Source organism: Sebastes umbrosus, chromosome 13 (assembly GCF_015220745.1).
Source record: "Sebastes umbrosus isolate fSebUmb1 chromosome 13, fSebUmb1.pri, whole genome shotgun sequence".
In the NCBI taxonomy this organism is placed as follows: Eukaryota; Metazoa; Chordata; class Actinopteri; order Perciformes; family Sebastidae; genus Sebastes; species Sebastes umbrosus.
This window is the reverse complement of record NC_051281.1, coordinates 5,510,036-5,525,768: the sequence shown is the minus strand read 5'-3', so window position 1 is coordinate 5,525,768 and position 15,733 is coordinate 5,510,036. Positions and strand designations below refer to the sequence as shown.

The window sequence follows — 15,733 nt, the reverse complement described above, 5'->3', positions numbered from 1 at the left end:
TCCAAATTTGTATTCACAGTCATTCATGGGAATTAATTTGCCTTTAAATCATATTGATATTAATATATTATGATTATGTACTCAGCAGATTAAATGCAATTTTAAAATTGTGCCCGAGGCTTTGGTGAGAGAACTGTTGATCTGAGGGAGCAACTGGGTACGAATGTGTTTATTATTTCCCTCGCTCCCCTGGGGAACTGCTGAAATGCTAATGTGAGCTCATGGAGAATTGATAAAGCATTTCTAATTTGTCGTTTGTATGTGTATTTGTGAGAAACACGCTTTTATAACCCTGTGTTGCTCTTTGTTATAGGCTTATATATCTCAGAGGAACAGATGTGTCCACGTCCCTCCTCCATCTATACGTTACTCCCACTCCTCTTATTTTGTATTTGTGGACTGGGTCTTTGCTTCTTTACTGTACCGCCTCCTCACTAATCTTTCTCCCTTTTAATTAATAAGTAATAAATAGAGAATGAATGAGTGCTGCTGTTTTTCTTTCACAACCTTCTCCTCCCTCAAGACTTTTCATTTTATGCATGGTTCAGTAATTCATACATTCATTCCCTAAGTCATCTTGCACATACAGTATGGAATCTGGCATAGCATTAAATCTACTGTATATAATATGTTGTTCAGCAGGATTACTTTAAAATATCATACATGATTTTTTGGAATAGTTTGGCTTTATTCATTGAGGGAAATGTTACTTTAATGCGCTTCTAAGAGCACCTTGTTCACACTCACACAAAAGAAATCTCTGTGGTTGGACGTTTAGTTTCTCTCTATATCTGCTTTATTTTACTGTTTCACTTTGAGCTGTTTAGGAGTCGTAAGTTGCTGATGAAAACCCAACATTTCCTGATTTTGCTGCTTCATAATAAAAGCTTTTATATAACAAAACTAGACCGGCACTCGGAGAGCGCAGACCTCCGCCCCCCTCTCCGTTCAGCTTGTGCCATCATCCACGTGTATTTCGGTTTATGTTGAGATCAGTAAAACACTTCATTCAAACTTGACAGAAACAAAGTAAAACTCACCTAAACCGCCGTCGTTGCTCTTTCCAACAATGTGTGCTTTGGTCGAACTCAACTGTAATTTATTAGAGTTTAATATGAAAAAAACCCGCTGATTCTACAGTTGCTCTCTCTCTGTCTCTCTCTCTGAAGGAAGAAGGCGGGGTCATGCGTCATCAGCTACACTGCACATGTGTTATACCCAGAGGTCTTAATGTTCTGGCTGACAGATTGTTGCTATGGGCGCAGCTCTGATGTCGGATTCTGGTGGGCTGTTCTTGTGTCAAATTATTGATTTCTTCAGTAAGTAGCCGTTTAATAAGCGGGATAATGTGCAGCTAGCGGGTCGTTGTTGTGAAAGGAACCCCTTCAGGGCGACAATAACCGCTCGCTGTACATTATCCCGTACATCAATCCCTCAAACAATGTAGAACGAAGATGTGCATCAGAGTGGATTTAGAAATGGGTGGCCGGCTGTTGTAAATTAAGTAGGCATACGCCGTATACCTGCGTATTCTCTGCACTACACCACTGCTTAGATGACAAGCTAAATGTTACCTAAAGCTAGACACATCACCGCACAAAGTAACCTAAATCTATAGCTAATGCATAGCTACATGTTGCAAAATTACTTCATTACTCTATCACGAAATATTCAAGTGTAATGCAATTGAACGGGGGGGGGGGGGGGGGGGGGGGGGGGGGGGGATTGTGACATCTAGTGGCTGAATGTTATCAATGCTATCAATCGCACCTTTAATGTGGTTGAGAATTTCACACACGTATAGATTCCTTTGTGCCGTCTCACCTTCCTTCTTGTAGAAGACCAACTCGGTCTTGAACTCCTTCCTCTCATCCAGGGCCCCTTGGATCTGTGCCGTTAACCGGTCGCTCGTCTCCGGGCCGTACAGGAAGTGACAAGCGCAGCTCTTCTGCATGAGCTCGGCGCGGGCGTACCCGGTGAGCTCACAGAAGCCATCGGAGCAGTAGACGATGGGGTAGAGCGACTGCACCTGGGCGTTCCCCAGAACAAAGTTGCTGTCTGTGAAGAGAGGAGAGAGGAAAGAGAGGAGTGTGATCAATACGGATGTGAAGGGCAAACCACTAAAATAATTAGATGGATTCACTCAAGGATTCAGCTCCGTAACATCGGATTTGTGATGGAGCTCTTCAGACATTCAGCACGACCTCTGATGTGTTTAAAGGAACAGTGTGTCACATTTCGGGGGATCTACTTGCAGAAATGGAATATAATATTCATAACTATGTTTTTATTAGTATATAATCATTTTACAATAAGAAGTGCCAGGAGTCCTGCCAGGAGTAAACGTCCCGGGATTACACCGAAAACTTCAAAGAAATGTTCAGTTTCAGTAGTTAGACGAGTATCGAATCCAAAAACTATCCACTTACAGTATCTAAACACTAAAAGTAAGACTTGCATCATATTTGTATTCTGCATTCCTCAAAGAAGCATTAATTTCTATCAAAAATATTCAAACATGAAAGTACGGCCTCCTTGTGAGAGAGGAGACAACACTGCTGGAAGCGAAGCTGCTGGTTTCCACAGCGGGAAAGATCGGTAACAAGAATTGATCGGACGAGGTAAACACCGTCGAGAGTCATCACAAAACCTTATGAGGTGTCATTAATTGATACACATCCATCCTCCCTCGAGTAACAATCTTGTGCACAGGCAGGAACATGCTCGGCGTGATACTCTGTTTACTTTACAAACACAGCGAACGCTCCCGGGCTGTTGACCGGGGATCAGCAGATGATGGATGGATGTGTGTGTGTGTGTGTTTGAATACAGTATATGTGTGTATGTGTGTGTATAAATACCAAGTGGAAAATTTTGCCAGTGCATACTCAGTTAATGGCCCCGGGCAAGTAGATGGGCGAACTCTCTAAAATGGACTATTTATTACTTTGTGCTCGGGCGTTCTCATTGATCCATCAATTCTGAAGGCCCTCGAGACCCCCTTTTTAAATATTTTATGACCTAACGCTGCTGTGTGAGGTGTGCGTGCGTGCGTTTGTGTGCGCCTTTGTTGCTTTGAGCTCATTTGAGAGACAGCTTAAAGTGTCGAGACGAGGAACTTATCGAATGAGAGAGAAAGGAACACAAGGAGGGGAAGGATACATGTTTCTGTGACTTTACAGAAGAGGGTGGATGAAAGCGTCCAATTGCGTCTATCAGTGCAGGAGTTCTCACATAATCCATCTCATTAGCTAATTACTCCGATGTCTGACACGTGCACACTTCCTCTCTTTACTCTCTTTTTATTGTCTCCAGGGGGACAACAGAGATATCCGGTATAAAAACACCCAAATAACAGCAGTGAAGACCACCTTCCATTAGAGTCCCTACAGGACGTCGTGCTTCCTGTCTCTTGTCCCTCCTGTGGGAATCAACCCTGATGTCATCCGGTGCGCTGTGCTTGGATATGCAACCAGGCATGACACACGAGGCTAAGAGGCCAAAGCTCGACTAGCAGTAATTAGTAACAACAACAGAGGTAATGCGCCGTTTACCCAAGATAATACACATACTACATAGTTTGTCTCCAGCTATTTGGCCTCTGGAAGTCGGTGATTTATCTGAATTTCAAAAGACTTCTGACATTATTCAATGTGTTTCTAATTGTCAAAACAAATAACATGAAAATAATTAACATTGTGTTAGCAGACTCTCCATATTGTCTGACTTTCCTACCCTCTCTGTAGCACGTATACACTGATCAGCCATAACATTACGACCACTGACAGGTGAAGTGAATAACATTTACTATCTCGTTACAATGGCACCTGGCAGTAGGTGGGATATATTAGAAAGCAAGTGAACATTTTGAACTTTGTGTTGGAAGCAGAAAAAGCAGCTCTTGTGGGATGTTCCCGGTCTGCAGTGGTCAGGACCTACTAAAAGTGGTCCAAGGAAGGGAAACTGGTGAACTGGCACCAGGGTCAGACCCGAACCTCATTGATGCACGTGGGGAGCGAAGGCTGACCCGTGTTGTCCGATCCAATATAAGAGCTACTGGAGCTCAAACTGCTGAAAAAGTTAATGCTGGTTCCGATAGAAAGGTGTCAGAACACACAGTGCATCACAGTTTGTTGCGTATGGGGCTGCGTAGCCGCAGACCGGTCAGGGTGCCCCATGCTGACCCGTGTCCACCGCCCAAAAGCGCCTACATTGGGCACGTTGTGAGCATCAGAACTGGACCACAGAGCAATGAAAGAAGGTGGCCTGGTCTGATGAATCACGTTTTCTTTTACATCATGTGGATGGCAACGAGTTGGAGGTGTTGACTCGGCCTCCAAATTCTCCAGATCTCAATCCAATCGAGCATCTGTGGGATGCGGTGGACAAACAAGTCCGATCCACGGAGGCCCCACCTCGCAACTTATACAGGACTTAAAGGATCTGCTACTGACGGCTTGGTGCCAGATACCACAGCAGACCTTCAGAGGTCTAGTGGAGTCCATGCCTCGACGGGTCAGGGCTGTTTTTGCGGCAAAAGGGGGACCTACTCAATATTATTCTCTTATTATTCACATACAGGTGAATGTAATACCGGTTATATTGCAAGCAATTTCCTCTAGGACTAAAGAGGAAGTTAAATAAGAAGAAAAACAGAAGTAAGTGAAAGTCATACGCCACTTTGGCATAAACTATGATGGCATGTACAAACACAATCCAACTCTGAAATGATCAAGCAGTCATTGTTAGCTCTTTTCAGTCTTTAGTGTCTGTTGCCAGGATACAGTTTTCATGTTCATCTTCCCTTAATGACTGCCCTGATCCACGTCCATGTCTCTTTCCCTACCTTACTGTCAACGTCACTCCTCATCTCTCCCTCTCTGTAACAGTTTCATTTGTTAAATAGAGGTTCAACTCCCGTCTTCTGTGATCGTTCTTGTCAGTTCCTGCTCAGTCTTGCTCCGCTGCCTTCATCCCGTCTCATTCCTGCCTCAATTCTAGATTCGGAGTTGGTTTTAATGAACGTCTCGCTGTCTGTCTTCTGCAGTTATGTCACTTTCTGCGAGGTCAAACGGGGCCGTCTGCGACTTGAATTACAAACGAGAGGTGCCGGATCTGACCTTGCGTGTAAGAATAGCTAGAATAGCTCATTGTACTTCTGTCCCTGTATGATTAACATATAGATTAGCTGACGTGCAATATGAAACCCCGGACTAATCACTCTGATACGGACACTTTTGTAACTGAATTCATATATTCTCTGTTTAACTGTCCCTATAAAAGGTTTTTATTTTGAATAAAAGCTCCTGCATGATGTGTCTCTGGATTTCATGTAGCTCTCTACTGTAGGAAGTTTGGGAATTATTCATGTTTCGCTGCAGCCAGAAGGCTGTATACAAAGTTCCTCGACATATTTTATGCAAACTATGATGCCACAGCAACAAACGCCTAATCCATTAGTCACAGACCACCAGCTTTCTCACTGTGGCTGAGGACCTGTTGGTTGGTTTGGGAGATTTTCATCTCTTCGAGGGCTTGTTTTGACTTTCGACTCTGATTTATTTAGGTCCAATAAGTCAGACCTGGAGTGGCTTATGAGGAGGATTAAAGTGAGGTCTGAGAGGACGGTCAAGCATCGGAAATACACAAAAAAAGTTGAGGACATTTGCTGCCATTAATTTTAGTCTCCCTAGCAACTACAGGAGTCTGAGCCCGAGCTAATGTCAGTGCATCGAGGTCACTGCTGGTGACTCACTCGTACCACCGTACTGTGCACGTCATAAATATCTGAACTATATCTGAACTAGAGTTAAAATCCCTGAATGTAGTCAATGAGCAGCCAAAGCAACCAATATATAAGGTTTCTGAGTAGTTTACTATGTTTTGTATGTAGTAGAATAGTATTAGTGTTGACATGTATGTTATAAAGAAAGCATGTATGGGGTACTGAATTATTACATACAGTAAAGTATAATGTATTAAATCACTGGTTCCCAACCTGGGGGTCCTGCTTCATGGAGGGTCATGAGGCCTTCCTGATTTTAAGGGGTGTAAGAGAACTTATTTTATAAATATACATTTGGCCTATATCTCAGAATTTCATTAATTTCTGTGACGAAAACTAAATGACTGTTATTTTTAAGTTTGGATTATTATTTAGGATATAAACATGATAAGGGCACAAAGAAGACCTGAACACAAGTTATATTCACAGAGCCTTCCCTCTCTTAAACAGCCGCATCCTGCATTAGAAAAGTTAAAACAACCAAAGAGCTAAGCGTCAGGGAGAAGAAAACACTGAATTTGTCAAAAAAAGAAGCCTATTAAGTATGTATGATTGTTACAAATTCAATAAAAATATATAATACAGACAGAATTGTATAAAAAGTTCCTAAAAATAACAGGAAAACTCATTTCTGATTCAACATTCACAGCAAATAATCTGCTCAAAATTCATCCAGATCTCTCCTTTTACACAAACGTCCTGCAGTTCTTGCATTCACTATGTGGCTTAATTGTCCAGTTTATTAGTTGTTCTGTGCTGTTATTGTTATGCATTGAATATAATATTAAATATAAATAAAATATGTCACTTTAGAAAAGGGGTCCCTTCAGTACAAAGGTTGGGAAAGGTTAAATAATGTATGTGGTAATAATCATAAAATATAAGATAGTGTACTCTTATACAAAGGATACACCATGAATTATACATTTTACGACTTATAAAACTATTTTTTTCATATTGGTAGTATAATAAAATCGGTGCTTTTGTGTGCTATTTCTCTATATATCGTGCACAATGTGTGTACTGTAATATAATAGGTCAGCAAAAAGCCGTATGCACCTGTGATATGCAGCCTTAGGCAGCACCTAACCCAGACAGATGACAAAGCTACAGCCATGACTGGACATTAATGTGCGCTTTTAAGTCTCCAATCTCATCAACTTGTCAGCAGAGTGATCCACGTCTCTCTTTGAACAAAATCATAATCATGTTGTTCCACCGTGTCCCTGGTGAGGCCTATTGTCCGGCCTATTGTCCGGCAGCCCAGAGCCAAACAGCCACCTGTTGAGTGGCTTCATGTTCACAGCAAGTGTTTTGTGCTGTTGTTAGTCCTTTGTACAGTACGTCCTTTGTCAATAAATGCAGCGAAATTCATGTTTGACTACAATGCAAACCGCCTAATGTCCTTCTAAAGTTCTTCAGCTCAGATGCAGACAATGTTTAAAGATCTTTCTATTTCCTCTTTTTTTTTAATAGGAGAAGAGGAGTTTGTTTTCCAGAAGCAAAAAGCAAACATATCGGGTGCTCGTGGTTGTAAAGTTGCAGGTGAATGAAAAGGTGCTCTTGAAGTCTAACTGGTCAACTATAGAAAAAATGAAAACCCTTGGGCTTACTTCAGGGCTTCAGGTCTACTAGGCCTTCTCCCTTTTTTACCTTGATATGAACAAATAATGTTTTTTTTAACTACATCCTTGGCTCGGTGCGAGTGTCCGTGAAGTAACCCTGGGGCTTTTCTTTTTTCTTAAGGAATTTGTTAAAGTTTGAAAAGACATAAAAAGGAGCTGAGGGATACTTTTTAAAACCTTGAAGACTCCTGTTCCCCTCCTTCCTAATTCTCTTCTTCCTCCACTGACAATTTAAGAGATAATAGATGTATAAAGTTGTAATCCTTAAAGACAGGGTCGACGATGTTGGAAAGCTAGCATCATTTGGAAGTAGCTTCGTCTCAGGAGCTCCGTCTAAACCCAAACCCCCTCCACTCGGGGCTCCTTCCAAGGCAACGCCCCCCCCCCCCCACACACATGCACGAGCACCGCCGCATCGAAACTACTTCACAGACACAGAGCGGAGAGAGGACCTCAACTCAACAACGCTACCTCATGACAAGTAACCGCGGCAGGGCTGAGTTTTCTCTTCCATTCTCCAGTAAACGTGTGGCAGCGACGCGCTTTGAGTTCAGGCTGGTGCACGCCAAGGGTAGAGTACGAGCAGGGAGGCAGGGAGGCATCTGATTGGTTCTTTCCAAGCGCACCGCGAGGCACTGATTGGTAGACGTTTTAACAGGATCACAGCAGCTACAGATGACGGCTCTTTTCCAGTCCTTTATCAGAGCTCATCAGTAATGGATCGCTGTCGGGGTGTAAAGACCATTTCAACCAATATAACAAATAGTGTAGACTGGAGAACATCGTCAACCCTGCCTTTAAGATTTCAGTTCTGGTTGATTTGTTAACACCTGTGTGTTAATACAGTTAATGTCTGTATCAGAATAAATGACAGACATAAATAGTTAAAAATTGGTACAATAAAAATCAATCGTATAACTTTAATGTTTACACTACAGCATGTATGGCCAAGGTTGATGATAAAATGGGACATGTATGTACTATATATTACTAGGTACTAATTAAAATATCCTACAACACACATATAACAAATATTACCGTTAAAACTTGAGTGGGACTAATTGTTGTGATTGTGTGTCTTGCCACAATGGAGTCAAGGATCCCGGTGCAATGCAGTATGTGCACCTTAGTAGAGTATATGTATATTTTTTATTTATACATTTGATCTCCAGTGTGTGTGTGAGAGTTTGTGTGATGGGATTAAAAGTCCACCCTAAAGCAACAGATTAACCATGCAGCTCTTCTCTCACTACCACATTTTATAAACTGCCCTCTGGCACTCACACACACACGGCAGTTATGAATTGCTTTGAGATCCTGGTTCTCCTGCACATCAAAGACCACATGCCATCCAGGCTGGACCACCAACCAGTGTGCATCCGCTGCCAACAGATCCACAGAGGTTGCCATCTCTACTGCCCTCCACTCAGCCTTCACACACCTTGGAAATAATAAAAAACCTATCAGGATGGCGGTTGGCAGGCTCAGCTCTCCGGGCTTGAGAACAACTCTGCAAATGAATATTGGACTTCCTCCCCAACAGACAGTTAGGACTAGCAGAGACACCTCCGCCACACGGCTCCCCTAACACAAGCGCACCCCAGGGTTCGGCATTTAGCATCCTTCTTGTTAAGTTTCCAGATGACAACACACTATCATCAGCGATCAGTGAAACTTCAGAGCGGGAGGAAATCAGAAAATTTCTAGGGTGGTGCTCAGGGAAGAACCAGCTGCTCAACATCAGCAGAAGTAAGGAACTGCAGTAGTAAACAAACTTTGAAGTGTAAAATCAGTGGAGCTAAAAACATGGTCATATTGGTGACAGGAGGGGAACTCGCCACATTCTTACTTTCCACCTCACCACACAAAGGTCGTGCTACTTTCTGCGTTGACACTGTGGCGCCTGCAACTACCAGCCGCACCATCAACCGGACATATTGGAGGGGATGTTTTTCAGTTCTTTTCAGCTGTCAGTAAATTAAAACAGTTAATCGCAATTAATGCACATTTTTTATCTGTTAAAAATGTACCTTAAAGGGAGATTTGTCAAGTATTTAATACTCTTATCAACATGGGAGAGGGCCAATATGCTGCTTTATGCAAATGTATGTATATATTTATTATTTGGAATCAATTAACAACACAAAACAATGACAGATATTGTCCAGAAACCCTCACAGGTACTGCATTTAGCATAAGAAAATCATAAATCATAAACTCAAGCCCAACAGGCAACAACAGCTGTCAGCGTGTCAGTGTGCTGACTTGACTATGACTTGCCCCAAAACTGCATGTGATTATCATAAAGTGGGCATGTCTGTAAAGGGGAGACTCGTGGGTACCCATATAACCCATTTTCATTCACATATCTTGAGGTCAGAGGTCAAGGGACCCCTTTGAAAATGACCATGCCAGTTTTTCCTTGCTAAAATTTAGCGCAAGTTTGGAGCATTGTCTAACCTCCTTCCCGACAAGCTAGTATGACATGGTTGGTACCGATGGATTCCTTAGGTTTTTTAGTTTCATATGATACCAGTATCTTCACTCTCAACCGAAAAATTGCAAGTTGTGTTAATGCGTTAGAGAAATTAGTGGCGTTAAAACGAATTTGCGACCTTTGACAGCCGTACTTCATATCTTTTTTTTGTCACTTTTGCTTGATTTTGTTACCCATCTTAAATTTTGTAAATACTTTGGGTGAATAAAATCCCTTTTTTTCCACCTTTACATGCTCTCCCAGTTTATGCGTACCCCGGTCCTTCACAGGCAATCATTGTGTCTAACATGGATGTCATTTTTAGGGATACAAAGGTTAAAGAAAGGCTATAGGCAGCAGTTGTACCTCTCTCTTTCTTTCTCCCACATCATACAAACGTTGATGTGGGAGGAAGTTTAATGGACAGTACGTATAGTCCACATTAAATCTGGACCATTATCTATGTAAATCAAGCTTAAGTAGTGAGTACCTAGCTATCATTATGTTAGTTTATCATTACCTGTACCTTCTCCTCCTTGGCAACATGACAGTGGCCATTACTGAGCTCCTCTTATAGTAAACTGTCAATCAATTCCTCTCCGTGTAGCACGTATTAGTTCAGTCTTTACCATTGTGCTGCAATGTACGCATTTCTCAGCATAAGTGCGGTGACAAAAATCAGAAAACTATTACTGTGGCATTTAAAAAATCAACATAAACGTTTTTATTTCTTTATGTGTTGACAACTGTTGCTGCACAATTACAATTAATGCCAAATGAACGTCCCTCGCAATCAGTTGTCCTAAAGTCAAGCAGGATGTCTCAGGATATGACAGCTCAATCTTTTTCTGAGATGCGATCACATGAAAGTGTCTCCGCTGGTTGCTCAGATAGCTCCTACACTTTATGAACTGTAAGAGTAAATAATTGGGAGAATATTCTTTCAGCTGTTTCTCAGTTTTTCTTCTTTTTTTTAAATTCTGCTATCTAGACCTTTCTCTCGCTCTCAAGTGAAAAAAAATAATTTAATTTTCAAGCAGCAAAACTTGTTTATTATCACCCTGTTCTGCTCCGTCTTATTGCTAAAGATTTTCTTTGCTTGGAAATCTGTCCTTCAGATTTCTAGTGACACAATAGAGGACTGAGTGAGAAGCTACTTGCTTGGAGAGTTTTCTCAAAATACAGCACTTCTTTCAAAATTGGACTTATTCATGGAGGCACAATAGTGGAGTTGGCCATGATTCCCCGATGTGTTTCTGCCTGAAGCCTACAGCTTTCAGCCTCAGGTCCACACATCTCACAAATGCCAGCTCAACACTGAAGAAGAGACTCCAACCAGTGATATCAATTCAACAAAGAACATTTTAGTTTGTCTTGTCCTTGGTAAAAAAGCTCTCAGCTTGGCATTTTGACAAATACACTTCTCCAGTGAAAACAAGTTAACAACATGATGTATTTTTACATTCATTCGCATTTCTTGTAGATCAATAAAACAAACACAGGTTACTTGCCAACCCGATTTCACTCCCAACACATCAAGTCAAAGCCCCCCCCTCCACTACTTGTCAATTTCTTTTTGAAAAATAACTCATATTTTGTGCTCAAAGTTAAAAAAAGAAGGTTGTTTCTATAACGGAAAGCTGTTTTCCAAGCTACTGTAGCTGGTTTCATCTGAACTGGGTTGAAACAAGATGTAATCTGGTTGCCATGGCAACGAATTACGTCTGGCGAACGTTAACCAAAAAACAGGAAGTAAAACTGGCTGCAGGGGGGATTTAAATAGAGAGAAAGTCTGTGTAGGGCGGGTGGGGAGGTTGAGGTTGGACGGGTCAAACGAACACAGGACTTTCACCCAGAACACCGCTGTTAGAGTCCCGTGTTAATCCAAGTCAACGTCGAGTTATTTTACCGTAGTTTTGTTACGTAACTTCCGGACTTTACTAATGTCAGTTACGCAACAAGCGTACTTATTTTACATAACAAAAGTTCTTTGTTTTTAACCCAAACTACGATCTTTTCCTAAACCTAACCACAAAGTTTTGTTACGTAACTTCTGGACTTCAGTTACGCAATAAACATAGTTATCTTACATAACAAAAGTTATTATTTTAACCCAAACCACGATCTTTTCCTAAACCTAACCACGTAGTTTTGTTGTGTAAGTAAACCATAAAAAAATAAGTAAACTTATGTTGGAGGTTTATTTTGAAAATGCATATAACAAGTGGAAACTGTACGTTACCTGTGAACATAGAAGTTTATTTTGAAAAGACAGTATGAATGTAACGAGCAGAAACTTGACACGCCGTCCCCGAGTCCATAACTGATGCTAGAGGCGTACCAAGAGCGTCATAGTAACCTGTTCCCTGTACAATGTCAGTGTGCTTTCTCTTGACTGCAGGACATCATTTGTATATTTCCCTTATTGAATTCACAAACATAAAGTCCACACTAATGTGAGTGCATTTAAACTAAAAGTGTCTTTTTCAGTCTAATTTAAGGCAATTAATTTCTATGTGCAAAGTTGAATTTGAGGGAACTAATAATGTTTGCACACAACTTTATAATACGGAATTAATTCATATGCAAGGCACAGATTACCAAATCAAGGAAATAAATTATCAGAAAAGCTCCCTGCAGGGGCAAAACAAAATAAGACATAATCGTACAGATTGTAAAGTCTTCCGGGACAAATTAGTGATTTCAGGCTTTATAAAACAAATTAACTTGGATTGACTTGAGATCACAGCAGCAGCAGTGTTATAAAGAAAACTTCCTGCCGCCTCCAACGTTTTGGAATCACTTTGGCCATGTTTGTTTTCAGGACGTTGACAAATATGTCAATCATACTTCAGTATTTCCAAAGAGCTCCGTCATGTCGACAACACTCCTCGTCCATATCGGAGAGTAAAGCCGCTGTTTCCCTGTTTGTAAAAAGTTTGTCAAAGTTTAGAAATGAAGTGGGACAAACTGATCTACATTTTTCCTTTCATGGCATTTAGCAGAGGAGTGCAGCGTCCGTCAGTTATGTACATTACAAACAGTTAATTATTAATTAGCTAATTATTTATTTCCAAGGGGTATATCGCCGTGTGATGGATACCAGTGTGTGTTTGGGGCTGAAGTAGAGGGAGAGATAGACAGGCTGAGGGATCTATCCTGCAAACACGCCGGAGGGGACAGCAGCCGTACAGCCTTGATGAATAATCCAACACACTGGCCTGGCAACAACTTGAGATGATTGCAGGCTTGGATGTGTGTGCGTGTGTGCGTGTGTGTGTGTGTGTGTGTGTGTGTGTGTGAATATGAGAGAGAGATATGAGGTTGCTTATGCTGCTTGTATTGATTGTTGAGCTACTCTGTCATTGGGTTTATGTGATTGGATAATTCTTCCACGCCCCTAACTTGTGATTGGATTATACAGCATCTGGAAGGCTTGAGGTGAGACAGAAAATAAATATGTAAACAAACAGACTGACACAGTTTACAAGCTTACAGACTCACATGGCATGTGTTGCCAGTAGGGATGTCTCAAGCCAATCAATACCAGGGTCGATCTAGTGATCTTTGAGTTGATCAATATCTGCCCAATGATCCATTTCCAATCGTTTTACATTTCAACTGATTCGGGTATGCCAGCTGTCAAAAACATCCCATTACGCTCCATTAAAACACTAAAATCATCTCCTAATTTGTTGTGACAAAGTGACAATTGACCCTTCGTTAAGCCCCGTCCCTCGCTGCTAGTCCAGGGAGCATACTTGCCAACCTTTTTTTCCAAACCAAAGCGAGGGACTCTGTTTCCTGTATTCTTGTGACTTTAAAAGAGTGAAAATAACAAAATGATAACAAGTGCACTGCAACAGCATTTTTATGTTAAACTTGTGATTTTACCTTTAACTCCCAGGAAAGAAAACTGAATAATTCGCCCCTCTGGTGTGAACTTGGCGTGTGATTCTCTGGTATGAAGTAATATTCGTCCGTTTTCTATTTATTTTTTACTCCTGCTTGAGTATTTCTTTCTCTTAGCACACTCCATCTCTCTTCCCTTCTCTCACTCACTGAATGTCCTTTCAGACACAACGTGACAACGCCACCACTGTGCTCTGAAACCAGTTATTTCCAACGGCTTGCTTTTCGCTGCATCGAGCAAAGCCCAACTTTGGGCGCTGCATGTTGTGGCGAGCGCAGCTTAAACTGCTGTGTCATGAGCAGACTGCTCTCTTCTGATGGGAAATGACAGTTGGTGAAACTCTATTGTCGTTCGGGTGGAAACAGTAGGGATTATACACACTGTTCAGTTACAGTAACAGGCTAAAATAACGCAACGTTTAACCTTGACTAGCTCGAAATCCACAAAACCAGCCTGAAAATGAAGAAAACCTGAAACCATTGCATGACAGTCTATGGTGCAGAGCCGGATAGTGGTTAGACCCCGGTCAGAGCTGGCCGATGCTACGCTACGATTGGCCAGTCTGTGTTCGACGGGCGGGACATAGCGAAGGGTTAATTGAACGGTAGCCAGCAGCTTCAGATAATGATGTGACAGCATGTGTCATGGAGCAGTTTTAAGGTTTTAAGCACAGGTCCTATTATAGACCAGCAAACAAAACAAGGAGCTGGAAGTGCATTAGATGCACAGTTGGTATAATAATCTCAGTGGGATTAGCAGTACTGGCACGCCTTTCACTTTACAGGGAGTGCGCTTACGTGAGTCTCTACATCTCCGACTATAAATTCTTCTCTTTGGTTAAAAAAAGCCCCGTGTGTATGCTCTCAGAAATACAATCCTACCTATCAAAGGTTGTGTGTATGTGTGTGGAATAGCAAAAATCACATGCTGCTGAGTGGTTTTTGATGTGTGCAAGGAACAAGAGTCAAGATAGACATCCTGTCACGACAGACAAAGATGGATTGACAGCAGGAGAAAGAGGCAGAGAGGAAACACAAAGAGCAAAGACGACTGGTGAAGAATAAATGACACCACATAAGACAGAAAGATGAGTGAAAAAAGATGCTGTCAGCCGAGCCCCCCCCCCCCCCCTTACCTATTGTTTTATTAACAGCTGGCTAATTAAGCTAACAATATCTCCATGGAGTTGGCTGAAACCAGTGTTCATTTCGTAAAACTATCACTAAATATGTTCGTCAACAACCTTTTTTTTCCATGACTAAGACGAGACGATGACGAGACGGCACCAAGAATAGTCCCACAGCAGCTGTGATACCAGTCCCCCTTATCCCATGCCTCCTAGTAGTATAAAAAGCAACAAAGTACATGCTGGGAGGAGGTTGTGGTAGATGAATGGGTCAAACATGGACTTTCACCCAGCACAATGTGGTTTGTGTCCCATGAGAAACCTATTTTTACACTGAGCTGAATCATTATTTTCAGTTTTCAGTCACAGTTTGGTTAGGTTTAGGCAACAAAACTACGTAGGCTGGAGTTGCTTGAGTGTGGACTTCCCCAAATCCAATAAAGAGCAGGACAGAGCCTAAACTCTGATATAATATCATCCATAACCCACCTTAACACAGTGGGAAAACACCACTCACTGGATGTGCTATTGTGAACTTTTCTAAATGTAACCTGTAGCTCTATAAAATGTAGTTAGCTACTGAAAGTTACAAAAACTAGTTGTGGTTGTACGCCTCCGCCAACAAGTCAAGTTGCAGTTTACATCCATGTTTGTCCAAAATGTCATCACTTCTTCATCATATCCTTTTTAGACATTTGTGTAAAATTGTTATAATTAGCATATGAATTTTTGAGTGATGGCCAAAAACATGTTTTGTGAGGTCACGGTGACCTTGACCTTTGACCCCCTCAGTTCATCCTTAATTCCA

At 41.6% G+C, this 15,733-nt stretch overlaps 1 protein-coding gene across 1 annotated transcript in view; it reads right to left on the bottom strand.

Annotated features, from left to right (window-relative positions):
* kcnh3 (potassium voltage-gated channel, subfamily H (eag-related), member 3) overlaps window positions 1-15,733 on the bottom strand; it is a 161,731-nt gene that overhangs the window by 58,741 nt on the left and 87,257 nt on the right. The window contains exon 2 of the mRNA XM_037789538.1: window positions 1,825-2,058. Within this exon, the coding sequence (XP_037645466.1) occupies window positions 1,825-2,058 (234 nt within the window). The remainder of the gene's footprint in view (window positions 1-1,824; window positions 2,059-15,733) is intronic.